This window comes from Malania oleifera, chromosome 13, assembly GCF_029873635.1.
Source record: "Malania oleifera isolate guangnan ecotype guangnan chromosome 13, ASM2987363v1, whole genome shotgun sequence".
In the NCBI taxonomy this organism is placed as follows: Eukaryota; Viridiplantae; Streptophyta; class Magnoliopsida; order Santalales; family Ximeniaceae; genus Malania; species Malania oleifera.
Genome location: NC_080429.1, coordinates 16,329,326 through 16,347,521, shown reverse-complemented (window position 1 = coordinate 16,347,521; position 18,196 = coordinate 16,329,326). Strand labels below are relative to the sequence as shown.

The 18,196-nt window shown below is 41.6% G+C and overlaps 1 protein-coding gene across 1 annotated transcript; it reads left to right on the top strand.

Annotated features, from left to right (window-relative positions):
* Nucleotides 1-16,328: 16,328 nt before the first annotated feature.
* Nucleotides 16,329-17,689, top strand: LOC131146399 (carboxylesterase 1-like). Its single transcript, XM_058095988.1, has one exon. The coding sequence runs from the start codon at nucleotides 16,390-16,392 to the stop codon at nucleotides 17,377-17,379; it is 990 nt and encodes a 329-aa protein (XP_057951971.1). The 5' UTR covers nucleotides 16,329-16,389; the 3' UTR covers nucleotides 17,380-17,689.
* The last annotated feature ends 507 nt before the right edge of the window (nucleotides 17,690-18,196 follow it).

Sequence of the window (18,196 nt, the reverse complement as noted above, 5' to 3'; positions counted from 1 at the left end):
TAATTTATTTTCATATTTTTTAAATAAAAAATTATTAGTGACGATTCTTTAAACCGTGACTAATAACTAACTATTAGTGACAAAATTCTCAAAATTGTCACTAATAGTGTATGATAAATTATTTTCATATTTTTTTATATAAAAAACTATTAGTGACGGTTCTCTAAACCGTCACTAATAACTGACTATTAGTGATGAATTTTGAAAACGGTCGCACAGTGTTAAATAAATTATTTTCATATTTTTTTTATATAAAAAAACTGTTAGTGATGGTTTAAAAACCGTCACTAATAATATACTATTACTAATGAATTTTCTAAATCGTCACTAATAGTGTTAAAAAAATTATTTTTATATTTTTTAAATAAAAAAACTATTAGTGATGGTTTAAAAAACCGTCACTACTAACAGACTATTAGTGACGAATTCTCTAAACTGTCACTAATAGTGTTAAATAAATTATTTTTATTTATTAATACAATAATTGTAGTGACGGTTACTTAATCATCACTAATAAGTGACTTTTAGTGACAGATTCAATTCGTCACTAATACCCCAAGAATCGTCGCTAATATTTTCCCGGTATAATTTCTGCGCGAAAAATAGTTTCCCGCGATAGTTTGAGAGGGAAAAACGATTTTTAGTGATGAAATTATTAGTAACGGTTTTAAAACCGTCATTAATACTTACTTTTAGTGAAGAAATTAAATCTGTCATATTACTTTCGTCACTAAAAATCAATTTTTTTGTAGTGTAACTTACTGAAAATATGTTCATTCCTTAATTTATCTTTCAGTGTTATACCACTTATCCATCTAAACATTCTCATCTCAACAACTTTTACTTTTTGGATATTCTCTTTCTTCGTCGTCCAACATTTTGATCCATATAACATAATTGGTCTTACAGATGTCCTATAAAACTTCAGTATTTTAATATCACAAAGAACATTTGAAACACTTCTCCATTTTACCAAACTTGCTTTAACTTTATGCATTACATATTTTCAATTTCTCTTTCATTTTGTGTAATAGATCCAAGATATCAAAATCTACAAATGCTATTTATTTCTTCATCATCAAGTTTAAATTTATCTCCAATATTCCTCCTACCATTGCTGAGTTACATTTCATATATTTTGTCTAATTTCTATTTATCCTAAAACCTCTAGATTCCAAAACTTCACTCTATAATTCTAACTTATTCTCCACTCCACCCCTAATTTCATCAATCAATATAATATCATTTGCAAATAACATGCACCATGAAACCTCATATTGAATACCCTTAGTTAGTTGGTTCATCACTAAAGTAAAAAGATAAGTGCTCAAAGAAAATTCCTGATGTACACCTATGCTGGTTGGAAATTCTTTAGTTTTTCCATTTATAGTCCTTACACTAGTCATTACTCTATCGTACATATCCTGAATGACATCAGTATGCCTACTACATATATCTTCTTTTTTTTCCTTTTCCTAAAACATACCATAGAACTTCCCTAGGTACCCTATCATATGCTTTCTCTAAGTCAATAAATTCCATTGCAAGCTAGTCCCTCTTCCTTTTCCTAAAATTTTTCATTAATTTTCTTAAAAGATATATAGCTTCTGTTGTAGATCTTCAAAGCATAAAACCAAATTGATTTTCTGAAACCTTTGTTTATAGCCTTAATCTTTGTTTAACTACCCTTTCCCACAGTTTCATCATATGACTCATAAGTTTAATTCCACGATAGTTACTACAATTTTGAATATCTCCTATATTTTTGTATATAGATATTAAAGTATTTTCCTTCATTCATCTGACATTTTCTTAGTTTTAATAATTGTGTTAAATAAATTAGTTAACCATATAATTCCATTATTACCTAAGCATTTTCAAATTTCAATTGGGATATTATTCAGTCCTATAATTTTTCCATTTTTATTTTTTTTAGTGCCAACTTAATTTTGTTAACTTTAATTTTGCGAATAAATCTCATATTTCTAGTCTTTTCCTCATTTATTAATTCTAGGTTTAAGTTTTCTATTTGGTTTTTATTAAACAACTTACTAAAGTAACTTTTGTCATTTTTCTTTAATATCTTCATCCTTAACCAAGACAATATCATCGTCACTTTTTAAACATTTTACATTTCCTAAGCCCTTACTTTACATTTCTCTAGTTTTTGCAAGTTTAAATATATCTTTTCCCTTATTTTGCATCTAATCTATCATATAAATTATTAAATGTGATATGCTCATAATAAATCACGCTAATAAGGGCAGGTCAACGCCTGTCCCATACTTTCTCCAGGTCTGACTTTCTAACGAGTGATTAGCTCCGACCTAATGAAGAGGAGGAGAGATTCACGCCGACGCCCTTAAAAACCGAGTAATAGGCGCACACACTTATGGCCGGAGAGCAATTCACGCCCCCGCGCAATAAATCTGAGCCAACCAGCGGTCAACTCAAGCCCCTATAAGAAGGGATTGGGAGTACAGGCAAAGGTAAGTCACATAACACTATTCTACTGTTGCATTTAGCCTTCCTAAAAGCCTTCCTCTTACTTAGGCATCGGAGTGATCCCCCGGAGTACACCCCGGGTCCTCCAAGCCTTTGTTCTTTTCTTCTTTCAGGTCAACGAGAGTCGAAGGAGCATCCCAACTATTTTTTTACCCCGCAACAGTTGGCGCCGTCTGTGGGAAATTACTTTTAGGAGGCGATATTATCTGGCTCTTGACTTTCAAACATTCAAGCAATGCCGACCTCGCGCAATTCTACCTCCTTCCCTGATACCAAAGAACCATCCCAATCCCTCCAATGGACTTTCGACTCATCTGGTGTCAGTAGGGAGGAGTTCCTTGCCTTCCAGAAGGAAATGAAGGACATGCTCAACCAACTCTTACAACAGAAGAGTCAAGAAGGGCACGTCCTTCCCCTACCGCAAAAGAAACCCAGCGCAGACAAACAAGCTGACGAACTAATGGAGAAAGAAGAGAAAACTCACCCCAATAAGAAGGTAGAAGATGCAAATAGCGTAGATGTCAACCAACAAAGATCCACCGAGCTCGAGGAAAGAATAAAGAAGATAGATTACATAGAGAAGATGATGAAAGAAGGCAGAACCAGGCCCTACTATGGTGAAAACATCCCTAAAGTCCGCGGAGTCTCCGTTCAGCAAAGAGATCAAGGAAGCTCCATTGCCTAGTAGATTCAAGATGCCTACCTTTGAGAGATACGAAGGTTTGTCTCACCCCATTGATCACCTGGAAAATTTCAAAATGTTAATGTAGCTGCAAGGGGCTCCTGACACCATCATGTGTCGAGCATTTGCTACCACCCTTAAGAGTACCTCCAGAGACTGGTATCGAACTCTTCGACCAGGATCTGTTGGTTCCTTCCAAGGGATGGAGCAAATGTTCATTGGCCACTTCCTTAGTAGCCGGAGAGTTGCCAAAACAACAGGCCATCTAATGAATATGGTGCAAGGGGACTGGGAGACTTTAAAGAACTTCATGCATCGGTTCAACACAGCGACCCTAGAAATCCGCAACTTAGACATGGGGGTAGCCTTGGCCGCCCTAACAACGGCCCTCCAACCCGGAAGTTTCCTATACTCCCTAGGGAAAAAACCGCAGGTGGACATGGGGGAGTTAATGATCCGAGCAGAAAAATACATAAACCTGGAGGAGATTATGGACACGAGAGGAAATCGTCTAGAGCGGAAGAGGAGAAACAATGGCAGAGAATCTGGAGACACGTATAGATCCATAAAAAGGCACGAAACTAGTGCGCTGCAAACAGGTCAAAAGAGCAGAGGACAGCACAACAAGTTCTCCACCTACACACCTCTAAATGTACCGCGCTCAGAGTTGCTGATGCAGATAAAAAAGAAGGACTACGTCTCATGGTCTGAACCTATGCGAACGCCTCTACATAAGCGGAACATGTCCAAGTTTTGCGCATTCCATAGGGATCACGGACATGACACAGAAGAATGCATTCAGCTGAAGAAAGAAATCGAAGTCCTAATAAGGAGGGGACATCTGTCAAGGTTTGTCAAGAAAGAAAATCCACAAAGGGAACCATTCGAGCAGAGGAGGCATGGTGCAAAAGAGAAGGAAGAGCAAGCTATTGGTGAAATTGCGGTGATCTTCGGAGGATCCTCCAGTGGAGGAGATAGCGGGAATGTACGCAAAAGATATGCTAAACAGGTGCTAACGATGGAAAAAGGGAAAACCAGTAGCAAACGAAACAAGAAAGGTGACGCCATAACCATTGACAGCGGAGATGAAGAGGGAGTGCAGCAACCACATGATGACGCACTGGTGCTCTCCCTACTCATAGCCAATTACATGGTTAGACGTATACTGATAGACAACGAAAGTTCGGCCAACATCATGTTCTGGTCGGTCTTGGTAGGGATGAAGATAGGCAAGGAACGATTGAAGCCCGTCTCAACCCCCTTGGTAGGATTTGGGGGAGACACTGTTCACCCCTTGGGAACAATCACGTTACCAGTAACAATAGGAACGACCCCGCAGCAGGTAACAACGTTGACAGAGTTCCTGGTGGTTGACCGACCTTCGGTGTACAATGTCATCTTGGGTCGCCCTTTCCTTAACGCAGTTCGGGCGGTAACATCAACTTACCACCTCAAAGTTAAATTCCCTACACCCCAAGGGATAGGATATGCCAAAGGAGATCAGGCCGCTGCCCGGAGTTGCTATGTAATGGCCTTGAAAGGGAAGATGGAGGCTAAAGAAGCTCTAACGGTGGAAGACCTAGAAGTCAGAGGAGAGTATCCCCAGATCAGTACATTACACGGAGATATCAACCACATACCACTGCGAGGCCACCAGGAGAGAAGTATACAGATCGGGAATCACTTGCCTGACACCTTGAAAGCGGAGTTGACGGAACTTTTGGACGAATTCTCTGATTTGTTCGCATAGTCGGCAGCAGACATGCCCGGCATCGACCCTGCTGTGATAGAGCACCGGTTGCAGGTCAACCCCAACCACCGACTTGTGAAACAGAAAAAAAGGAGCTTCACGATGGAGCGGATCCAAATAATTGACGAAGAGGTGACGAAACTGTTGCAGGCCAACTTTATCCGAGAAGTGGACTACCCCGAGTGGCTGAGCAATGTGGTCTTGGTCAAGAAGCCCAATGGAAAATGGCGCACCTGCATAGACTTCACGGACTTGAATAAAGCATGCCCAAAGGATAGCTTTCCTCTCCCTCGAATTGATCAGCTAGTGGATTCGACCTCGAGGCACGAGCTCCTCAGCTTCATGGATGCTTACTCAGGGTACAACCAAATCCCTATGAATCCAGCTGATGAAGAAAAAACTTCTTTTGTCACCGACAGGGGTCTATATTGTTATCGGGTGATGACCTTCGGCTTAAAAAATGCGGGGGCCACATATCAGAGGTTAGTGAACAAGATTTTTAAGGAACAGCTCAGAAAAACAATGGAAGCATACGTGGAAGATATGTTGGTGAAGAGCATGGAAGCAGGGCAACATTGTAAAGATCTGAGGGAAACGTTCGAGCTCCTCCGCCGGTACCACATGAGGTTGAATCCCTCAAAGTGCGTGTTCGGCGTTTCTGCAGGTAAATTCCTGGGCTTTATGGTGACTCATAGAGGTATAGAAGCAAATCCGGATAAAATACGAGCACTGCTTGAGATGGAGGCTCCAAGGACTAAAAAGGAAATCCAAGTTCTGACCGGGAGGATAGCCTCCCTCAGCAGGTTTATCTCCTGCTCAGGGGACAAAGGCTTACCTTTCTTTAGAGCACAACGGAAGAAGGGAGGATTCGAATGGGGGAAAGAGCAGGATGAAGCCTTCGAGCAACTTAAACAATACCTCGGATCCCCTCCTCTCTTGACAAAAGCAAAGAATGGGGAAGACCTCTATCTATATATAGCTTCCACGGAGAATGCCGTCAGCTCGGTCTTGGTCCGGGAAGAGGGTAGGAAGCATCAGCCTATATATTACACAAGTAAGGTGTTAAGTGGCGCCGAGAAGAACTATGGAATGGTGGAAAAAGCCGCCTTCTCCATCATCTGTGCAGCGCGGAAATTAAGACCCTATTTTCAAGCCCATAGGGTTGTCATGTTAACAAACCTGCCCATGAGACAAATTCTACAGCGACCGGAGAGTTCGGGAAGGATGACGAGGTGGTCGATAGAATTAAGTGAATTCGACCTACAGTATCAGCCGAGGCCCGCAGTCAAGGCTCAGGTACTCACAGATTTTACAGCAGAAAGGCTCCCCGAGTCATCCACCAAGTTGGAGGAGTGGACATTGCACGTTGATGGGTCCTCTAATGCTGCTGGGGGGGGGGGAGCCGGATTCATCCTTTCTGACCTAGAGGGCAATGAAACTCTCTTCGCCCTAAAACTGGAGTTCATAGCAACCAACAACGAGGCAGAGTGTGAAGCCCTGTTAGCCGGCCTGCGCCTCGCGGAAACATTAGGGGTGGCACAAATCAAAGTACTGAGTGATTCCCAGCTGGTGGTAGAGCAGCATAAAGGAGAATTCAAGGCTAGGGATCCAAGAATGAAAAATAATCTCTCCAAGGCAAGAGAGTGCATAGAGGCATTCGCCCAATTCGACATAGAACACGTACCGAGAGTAGAGAATAAAAAGGCGGACGCACTCGCGAAGTTAGCCTCGGCAACCGGTTCAGAATGGAAAGACACTATCTATCTTGAACGCATAGGGAAACCCTCGTACGAGGAGGACAGAATTAACTCAGTGGCGTCCGAATTCAACAAGGACGATTGGAGAGCATCCTTATTCCTATACCTCCAGGACGGATCCTTACGAGAAGATAATAAGGAGGCTCAAAAGGTGAGGAGGAAAGCGGCAAGATATACGTTGATGGGCCAGGAGCTTTACAGGCGCTCACTGACATTGCCCTATCTTCGATGTTTAAGCAAAGACGAAGGGGAATACATACTACGGGAAATCCACGAAGGAGTATGCAGAAACCACCTTGCCAGTAGGGCTCTAGCTTACAAAGCTATGTGACAGGGATTTTTCTGGCCCACAATAAAGAAGGACGCGGTGGAGCTCGTCAAAAAATGTGACAGATGTCAAAGGTGCGCAGTGGTACCACACGCACCCTCTAGTCTACTCTCCCCTCTAACCAGTCCCTGCCCTTTTGCTCAGTGGGGGATAGATATCCTCGGACCTCTTCCACAGACGACAGGCTAGAAAAAATTCTTGTTGGTCGCAATAGATTATTTCACTAAGTGGGTAGAGGCCGAACCCCTAGCCACCATAACAGAGCAGAATATTACACGCTTCGTGTGGACCTCATTGGTTTGTCGTTATGGCATTCCCTCAGCGATAGTTACAAACCACAGGAAGCAGTTCGACAACGACCGCTTCAAGAAGTTCTGTTCGGATCTATCTATTAAACTTCTCTTCGCGTCGGTGGCGCACCCCAAAGTAATGGACAAGTAGAGAACATGAATCGGACGATTCTGCAAGGATTGAGGACACGACTCGAATCCATGCAAGGTAAATGGACAGAGGAACTCCCTTCCCTTGTGTGGGCATACCACACCACTAAGAGAGCAGCAACAGGGGAAACCCCGTTCATGCTTGTCTTCGGCGCAGAAGCAGTCATCCCAGCAGAGGTGGGGATACCCTCTTGGCGAAGGCAATACTTTAACGAGCAGACCAATAGCGAGGAGCTCAGATCAGAAATAGACCTACTAGAAGAGAAATAGGATCAGGCGAGCGTAAAAGTTGCCGCATACCAGTAGAGGGTGGCAAAGTACTACAACCACAGCGTGAAAGTACGGAATTTTCAGCCAGGAGACTTAGTCCTGAGGAAGAGACGAAACAACCCGTCCGAGCCAGGGTCGCACAAGTTAAAGCCTAACTGGGAGGGCCCATACAAGGTCACCACTGAGATAAACCCCGGGACCTACAAGTTAGAAGAGGTAGGGGGGAAAGAAATCAAGAACACGTGGAATTTCGAAATGTTAAACAAATATTATTCTTAAGAACCGCTTTTTGTAAGCGTTGTAATAAAAGTGTCTTTTACAAAAAGTTGCATTACAACAATAAAGGTTGAAAAATTCAAAATACATGTTCGGCTCCCACATGCTAGTTTGCTTTACTCCCCTCTCCAACTTCCACCTCCTCCCCTTCTTCATCCTCCTCTAGGTCCTCTACAGACTCAGGACTCTCGTCGCCATAACCATGAGAGCTTACACCGTCAAAAGGAATCTCAGGATGTTTAGTCCTTACTTGATCCCGACACTTTCTGAAACCAATTCGATAAGCTTTGGAGGTGTCGATAATGAATTGGTTCGACTCTTTGTACTTCTTCACCGCAGTTCGAGAAGCAGAAGCAGCAGCAGCAGCCTCTCTGGAAGGAAGTTCCTCCCTACGAAGGTGATCGATCTCTGCCTGCAGAGCCCGCTCCCGGGCCTCGGCCTCGTGCAGTTCGTTCTGCGTAAGGACATATTTTTCCCGGGCATCAAGGGTCTGGCGGTACATCTCTGCGACCTTCTCCTCCTGGGCTAGAGCCATCGTTGCCAGCTACAGAGAATGCCAATAAGGAAGTTAGCAAGGGTATGCATAAGTCCAAAAGTATAAAGCCCACTTTGAATAGGCACCTGGTACGAAGTGTGGCGGATTTTCGCCGAGAGGGCGTCAGGAAGGGTACACTGGGCTTGCACAAAATCCTCAGCATGCACAGCCCAACGGAGAGCAGAGGCAGAACGGGTCGGCTCGTGGAAGATGGCTTCAACTTGAGCCTGAGAGTTCGTAGGAGGAGCAGCATGGACCTCATCAATAAGGGCGCCGGAATCCCCTACTGCGGGTGCATCCCTGTGAGAGGATTCTCCTTCAACCTCCCTTCTCTTCTTCCTGCTCCTGCTAACCCTTTGCTTTCCAGCCTCTCCCATAAGAGATTCATAACTATTGAATTCCATGTCTGCAAGGATAAAAGAGACAAAGAGTAAGAACACCAACAGTAAAGACGACAACCAAACATACACACATATACATAACAAGGGGGGAGAATGACTTGAAGAAATGAGGCTTTTTCCCCACTGCACGAGGACACGCCCCTGGAGCAGCTCCTCGTGAGGGATAATCCCCTGTTCACCGAGGGCACGAAGTTCTTTAAGGATGGCCTGTTCTTCGGGGGAAAGTCTAGGGAGGAGATGGCGCACCCGAACTACAAAGGAAAAAGGGGTGAAAGGAGAAAAGATGAGTTAGACAGATCACCTACGTGTAAGCCCAGAAAAAGAGGGTAGAAAAAGATAACCATGTTACCATCAAGAGGAGAAGACCAGACAAAGGAGCCTGTGTAATCCAGCTCTCTCGACGCAAAGAAGTAACGGGTCTTCCAGTTATGGATGGAAGAACTGCCTAGTGAGAAGAGCTTATAACCTGGTAGAGAGTTGAAATAATATAGCTCTTTCTCTGCAGAGTGAGATCGCATTTGGAAATAACTTCTGAAGAGGGGGACGGTAGGCTGATGGCCCAAGCGGAGCAGAAGCACAGCAAAACAGGTGAGCGAAAGATAAGAGTTCGGAACAAGTTGAGATGGTGCTATGCGATAAAAACGCAATACATTAGAAACAAAGGAGGAAAAAGGGAGCCTAAGACCCAAATCTAGATAATCGGTATACAGGCAAAGCTCCTCGGATTTTTGGTCAAGGGCTGATTCGGAAGCAGTGGGTAACCTAACAGTGACATTGGATGGTATGGCAAAAAAATAACGAACATTTTGCAGGTCGGAAGAGGTGAGCTCACAACGAGCGCTCTGAACTGTTGTAGGTACTCTTAATGGCTATGAGGAGGTCTCCATAGGAAAAAACAAGCCTGAAGGAAACACTACTTAAACCTAAGGGTCAAACGAGCAAGCAACAGCAAAGATCAAGAAGAAAGGAGGCCAAGACAGATCAAGACAGTAAAATTTCACACAAACAACTTGGCAATCTTACAAGACAAGATCAAACATACAAAACTAGCGCAAGAATAATGAAGAACATAAAGAACAACAAGACAAAAATGCTATAGAAAGGGAAAGCATACCTAGCACCAAATAAGGGACTTGTGGAACGGAGGAGAGTAGAGAAGGAAGCAGTTCTCTTGGAATGAAGACGAGTGTGGAATGAAGGAGTCCACTGGCCTTTATATAGAGAGGAGGGCACGAATCCCCTTGGCGGGAATCTCAAGAATTTTTATTTACGAGAAGGATTGCGTCTCGAGGGAGGCAAAGGGCACAGAAAATCTCTGACAAGTGCACAGACGAGGCTTCCCGAGGACAAACGCCACCTCGGAAACACCAAGTTGCCTCGGACACAACGTTGGACGGATGGCCATCAATAATGCTTTCCTCCAAGCCACTTTCTGAGGTAGAATGCTTTTAAATCCTGCTTTTTTGTATCTCTCGCAGGACAGAAGCGTGCAACGATGCCTCGGGAAAGTGAGATAGACGCGAATGACGACCTAACAGATGAGCACGACTCATCGGGTGGAAGGCCCAAAATGACGAGCACGACTCGTGAGGCCAAAGCAACCCAACAGATGAGCACGACTCATCACGCGAACGGCCCAAGATGACGAGCACGACTCGTGAGGCCAGACCAACCAACAGATGAGCACGTCTCATCAGGAGGATGGCCCGAACTGACGAGCACGACTCGTGAGGCCAGAGCAACCCAAAAGATGAGCACGACTCATCGCGCGGACGGCCCAAAATGACGAGCACGACTCGTGAGGCCAGACCAACTAACAGATGAGCACGACTTATCAGAAGGATGGCCCGAACTGACGAGCACGACTCGTAAGGCCAGAACAACCCAACAGATGAGCACGACTCATCACGCGGAAAGCCCAAGCAATGAGCATTATTTGTAGTGCCACACAGCCGAGTAGGTTGGTTAGCTTGGCCTGATTATTCAAAAAGCTCAGAAGAAACACCTCGGCCCGATTCTCTCTTCAAAGAGCTCGGCACGAAGAGTTTGGCACGACTCATTCTCAGAAAGCTCGGCACGAGTCACTCTTCGAAGAGCTCGGCATGAAGAGCTCGCCCGAGTCTCACTTCGAAGAGCTCGGCATGAAGAGCTCGGCCCGAGTCTCTCTTCTAGGAGCTCGACGAGAAGAGCTCGGCATGAGTCGTTCTCAGACGGCTCGGCACGAGTCACTCTTCAAGAGCTCGGCATGAAGAGCTTGGCGCGAGTCACTCTTCAAAAAGTTCGGCACGAATCCTTCTTCGAAAAGCTCAGACAAACAGAGCCTGGCCCGGACAAGCTCGGTAGGAACAGCTCGGCACGAATCCTTCCTCGAAGAGCTCGGCCCGAACAGCTCAGCAGAAACAACTCGGCACAAGTCCTACTTCAAAGAGCTCGGACAAAAGAGCTCGGCCCGATCAGCTCGGTAGAAATAGTTCGGCACGAGTCCTGCTTCAAAGAGCTCGGACAAAGGAGCTCGGCCCGAACAGCTCGGCACGAGTCCTGCTTCAAAGAGCTCGGTCCGAACAGCTCGGTAGAAATAGCTCGGCACGAGTCCTGCTTCAAAGAGCTCGGCCCGAACAGCTCGGCAGAAACAGCTCGGACAAACTCAGCTCAGCACGAGTCCTTCTTGAAAGAGCTCGGACAAAGGAGCTCGGCCCGAACAGTTCGGACAAAGCAACTCGGCACAAACAGTTGGCACGAGCTGCTCAATTATTCTTCCCAAAAAAAAAAAAAAAAGGAAGAAGGAGAAAAAGAGGAGAACACGAGGAAGTGTTAAAACTTCTAAATGGAAAGATGCAAACACAAATAATCATTCAAAATTCTATCCAGAAATTTGAAACTGAGGGGGGGACAACTGATATGCCCATAATAAATCACACTAATAAGGGCAAGTCAACGCCTGTCCCATACTTTCTCCAGGTCTGACTTTCTGACGAGTAATTAGCTCCGACCTAATGAAGAGGAGGAGAGATTCACGCCGACGCCCTTAAAAACCGAGTAATAGGCGCACGCACTTATGGCCGGAGAGCAATTCGCGCCCCCACGCAATAAATTCGAGCCAACCAGCGGTCAACTCAAGCCCCTATAAGAAGGGATTGAGAGTACAGGCAAAGGTAAGTCACATAACACTATTCTACTGTTGCATTTAGCCTTCCTAAAAGCCTTCCTCTTACTTAGGCATCGGAGTGATCCCCCGGAGTACACCCCGGGTCCTCCAAGCCTTTGTTCTTTTCTTCTTTCAAGTCAACGAGAGTCGAAGGAGCATCCCAACTATTTTTTTACCCCGCAACAAAATGATATGTGTTTAGCTTCATTAACGACCTTTTTTATATCTTTTCTCGCATCTTGATACTTTTCAATATTTATGTCACGTTTTATACTAAATTCTTTTTATCTTTATGAATTTTTGGACATCTTTATCCCACCACCAACTTTCTTTACTATTCGAGAATTTTTCCCTTGGTTCACCTAAAATTTCTTTTACTATCTTTTAATAGAGCTAGCTAATCTACTCAAAAGAGTATTTATATCTATCACATCCTTAGTCCAATCCCCATTTTGGATAATTTTATTTTTAAATTTTATTATATTTCCTCTCTTTAGGTTCCACCACCTAGTCCTCTTACATTGGTTTATTTTATCTATTCTCTTCCATTTTTTTAACACATATATCTAACACTAAGACTCTATGTTGTGTAATTAGGCTTTTACATGGAATAACTTTACAATCCTTACTTGATAAACGATTTGCCCTCTTAGTTAAGAAAAAAAAAAAAAATTATTTGACTTTTATTTTGTCCACTTTTAAAGGTTATTATGTGTTATTCTCTCTTCTTAAAGAAAATATCGTTGTAATAACATCATATGACATGGCGAGGTCTAAGATCATCTCCGGGGTCATTTTTGTCTCCATGTCCATATACTCTATGTATCCTCTCATAACCTTTATTTTTTTTTCCAACGTGTCCATTCATATCTCCTTCTATGAATAGTTTCTCTGTCCTTGTTATACCTTGTACAATAATACTATCCATATCTTTCCAAAATTTTCTTTTAAGATTTTCTACTAAGTTTACTTGAGGAGCATAAACACTAATGATATTTATTATCTCTTGGTTTCATACCATCTTAATTTTTATAATTCTTTCACCTACGGTATTGACATCAACGAGGCTATCTTTTAAGTTTTTGTCAACAATAATCCCTATTCCATTCTTGTATTTTCCCTTTTTAGTGGATTAAAATTTAAATCCCGATTTATCAATTTTTCTAACTTTCTTCTATTTTTCTATAATTTACATTTATTTTAATTATATGTCAATAAAGTAATTTGATGTCTAAATTATTTACAAATTGACTCTCTTGTATTAAGGAGAAATTGTATTACATTTATTACCCAATCCAAATTACAAAAGAATAAATTGACCAAATACTTAATCAATATAATTATTCAAATTTGACAAAAAAGGTATTTTATTTTTAAAATATGTATATTAATTAACTAAAAATTAATACTAATACTGTTTGAAATAAATTAGGGTGAGCTGGATGAACTTTGAATTAATGATAAAGGTCATACATCAAAGTTAGCGTTCAAACTATAGTAATAATTTTTCATACTATGAAGGTGAAAAGTCGTATATTTCATTCTCTTTTTTATATCCCGATAAAATAGCAGTCTTGTGTTTAATGTTATATATATATATATATGTCATATGGTCTTCGGAAAAGCTACAGCTCTCACGTACTTTGAAAGGTCAATTGCCCTTTTGATTTTGTCCCTTTCAAAGATTTCCACAATATGCTCCCCTTTCTCCTTCACTTTATAATTTAAATTAGAAAATGTCATCTCTCTATTGTTATGTTAGACAAAATTAGGTACCTCCCTCCTTCCTATTCTTTTTCTTTACCTTATTCATTTACTTGTTTTTTTATCTCTGATTTATTTAAATATTAAATGTCCCTTATACCTGAATTATAACAACACATCTTTCAATACTTAATGTGTCTTCTTAATCCTTCAATATTTGGATCAAGTACATCTAACATCAGAATTTCAAACTCTTAACAGTTGAAATATTTTTTTAAAACAGAATTTTTTTAACCCATCGAAAGCTCGGTGGGCCTAAATCATTGTAATAGAATGATCCATATTTTATCATATTTTCCTTCCCATATTATAAAAAAATTAAAACTTGAAACATCCAACATAAAATCTCAAATCAATAACCTAGTTTTTGGTGTGTAGAAATTAAATAAAAAATTATATGTCAAATATATAAATTATAAAGAGCAATTCCTTTTCGTTCTATCTTATAGAGTAAACAACTCATAATAGTTGAGAATCTTGAGATGACCCTTTTAGTGTCACCGACCGAGTATTTCATACCTTTGTGAAAGGATTATACGACGCTAGCTAAAACGCTCTTGTTTAACTAGCCAGTCTATTGTTTACCACAATTCATCCAAAAAGCACTTTCATTGTCATTTAATCAAACATAAGCCGAAACAATAAGCAAGTTACGAAAGCGGTGGCATATAAGCAATAAACATTGAAGCAACGTAATTCACTAACAACACTTCTATTAACATGACATGTCTAGTGAGGGAGGCAAGTAGGTTAAACACGTTGACAATTACTAGTGAGTTTTATAAGTTGATGAATGTTCACCTTCTCTTAAAGAGTTTTCTATTTTATTGTCACTCTAATACTAGGAAACATCAAAGTGATGAGGAGTCATGCTGCTTTTTTTGGCATAGGGAGAAACTACTACTCGAAAATAAACCTACACTAGTATTTACTCATCCCAAACGCATGAGACAAGCGGTCACAGGCAAGCATAATGCCTGAACAAGCTTGGCTCGTGACAACCACATCTTAGAGAAATACTTACAAACAACGATTCTCTATGTAAAACTTCTCACCAATCATGATGGAAAAATGCTCAAAACTATGGGCCCGTAATGACATGGGCCCACGTGATAGCACTTAACTGAGCTCTGCCATAAGGGTCCTTCTACTTGGATTGTATTTTCCCTTTTTTTTTTTTCCTTTTACTTTGCTTACTAGTTGATTCCTTTTCTTTTACATCTAACGTCTTCATCTTCACATTGGGGAGAGAAGAGATGAAGAAGCCCTACCATCAGTGTTATTTCCTAGGCTAAATGTACTCTAAGTCTTCACTTCATGCCTTATATCTCTTATTGCTTGAATCTAAATTGAAAGTTTGCACTCTATGGAGAATCTCTTTTGTTATGCACCTAATACAAAATCAATCAAGTCTCTCTTTGATTTCAGTACTACTAGTTAAGAAGAGCTATACCCAAACTTATTCTTAGGAAGAGGAAGGAGCGTAAGAGTACAGTCAAACAGTAATTGCCCACACAACTAAGACTAGGGCACTAGATGGCGAAAGTCTCATGCATAGCATACCTACACTAAAAAATCCAATCAAGTGTTGCCACGTGGGCTCATGTCATCAGTACATGCCCTTGTTATATAACATGATTGATCATAATATGCCATATTAGTGTTTGAACCCATACAAGCGAAGGATGGGCCCACTAAAATATTGTGGAACCTACACGATTGACGTTCACAACAACCCATAAATCTCACTAGTATAAGTTTAAGTATTAACACATGATCTTATAATTGGTGACTGGGTATATTTGAGTTGAGTAGAGTCTACATAGTAAAATACTCATTTTTAACAAGACTTGAAAATGTTAAGGTTGAAACTCAACTTGAACTTGATCGATTTTATAATTGTTTAATATGAAGTCGACTCGACTACAAGTTCATAAAACCCAAACTCGACTCGATTAAGGTTGACTCGATTTTAAATTAGCATTAAATACATATATAAATATATAATGTACGTATAATATTAAGCATAATTATAAAATATATATATATTATATGACATATATAATATAAAAATAGTAAAATTAAAATTTTGATTAAGCTCTAAATTTGAGTTGAGTATTATTATTGAACTAGAACTCAATTCATTAAAATACTTGAATAGCTCAAATTTGAGTAGAATCAAGTCGATTTAGGGGACGAATCAAGCTCAAACAGTTAGCAAATAGTCTTAACTCACTTACATTCCAATAAATAAGTTACAAATTATACATTCATCTCTTTCTATCATAAAAAATGAAAAAAAAAAAAAGACTCTTTTATTTCACATCCTTAAGTTTAGAAATTTTGTACTATTCACAAGAGTAGCAAAAGGTAAAATGTAGAATGAGAAATCAACCACCTCAAATACATGCTCTTTATATTAATATGTTGTATTTTTATATTAAATAGCCATGAGTTGGCATGGCCACAGATAATAACACCCCCATTAGCCACAGCTCACTCCATCTACAGTCCACACAACCCAAAATTAAACATTATGACAAATCCTCAAAATGCGCCGCCGTGTTGCACCGTCGATCCTTACGACCGCCTCCAGATCGTCCGCAACTCCGACGGCACCATCAAGCGCCCCCACTTCCCCGACGCTCCAGCACCGTCCGATCACGACGGCTCCGGCCCACTTCTCATCAAAGACGTCCAACTCAACTCGCAACTCGGAACTTGGCTCCGTCTATACATTCCCCGGCAGCCACCGGTAACCTTCTCCTCCGCCGTGAAGCTCCCCGTCGTCGTCTACTACCATGGCGGCGGCTTCATCATCTACAGCGCCGCCTCCGCTCTCACCCACGACTTCTGCTCCGAAATGGCCGTCCACCTCGCCGCTGCGATCGTCTCAGTCGATTACCGTCTCGCGCCGGAGCACCGGCTCCCGGCCGCGTACGAGGACGCCGTCGAGGCCTTGCAGTGGCTGAAACGCGCCGACGACGAGTGGGTGAGCGAGTTCACCGACTTGTCTAACTGTTTTCTTATGGGTTCAAGTGCAGGGGGGAACATGGCGTACCATGCAGGGCTGCGCGCGGCGTCGACGGACGTTGATCTTGAACCGGTGAAGATCAGAGGGCTGATATTGCACCACCCGTTTTTTGGTGGGTCTAAGAGGACCGGGTCAGAGATGAGGCTGGTCAACGATCCGATATTGCCGCTGAGCGTCACTGATCTGTTGTGGGAGCTGTCGCTGCCGATTGGGGTTGACCGCGACCACGAGTATTGCAATCCGACAGCTGCGAAGGGGCGGGGGCAGCTTGATGGGATAAAGCGGCTGGGGTGGGGGGTCTTGGTGACGGGGTGCGACGGCGACCCCTTGGTCGACCGGCAGAAGGAAGCGGCGGAGATGATGGAGGGGGAGGGGGTGGAGGTGGTGGCACATTTTGTGGAGGGAGATCATCACGGGATTGAGGTAATGGTCCCTGAGAAAGCTAGAACTTTGTTTGGAATTCTGAAAAACTTCATCACACAAGCATCATGATTTAGGCCACATATTTCTAGACACCCCCCCCCCCCCCAAAAAAAAGAAAAAAAAAAAGAGAGAGAGGAATGATTCTACTTCTTCTCTGTGCTGTGGGCTATCATCAATGTCATTGTGGTGACTGTGAAGAGATCTTGGTAATGGACGATGGCCAACAAGGGAGCAGGAATAATGGCTTTGTTTGGGTTGCGCATCATTTTTTTTTTTAATATAGAAATAAACGTATGTCATTCCTAAAAACTTCTTGATTTGACTTGTTGTAAGATTGAATTTACATTTTAATATAATTGGATTATCATTTCAAGTTTTAGAATTGGATTTGTGGATTTGGGTGAATGTAAACAAATTTTAATATAACTTTATATGTTATTTAAGTTTATATAAATTCAAATGTAGGGTTGCTCGTAATCATATATTTACTATATTTATAGTTTAAGAATAAGCGTAATTTGGAATATTAATTTTTAAATTATATTTCAAGAATAAGTATCATTAGTGGTATTCATTTTTGGTCATTTGAACTCATCTTGTTCTAACTAATAAATTGCACTAGTGAATATTATAAAAACCTCCCAATTAAGATTCCCTTTAAAATTGTATTGTGATTTGAATTGAGTATAGGACACACACACACACACAGCGGAAGATGTAAATTCGCAACAAATCACCAAGCCTCAATAACACACAACCAATATGGATGAGAAACAACAATTTATCACATAAGAATAAAGCAAATGATGCTCAATATTCACTATAATGTAAAAAACAACAATACACTAGTCTTATAAAATTCTCTATATACAAAATACATTCAGAA

Bases quoted from the DNA above. Each gene is read 5' to 3' on its own strand.
- LOC131146399 (XM_058095988.1), top strand. From the start codon at position 16,390: ATGACAAATCCTCAAAATGCGCCGCCGTGTTGCACCGTCGATCCTTAC.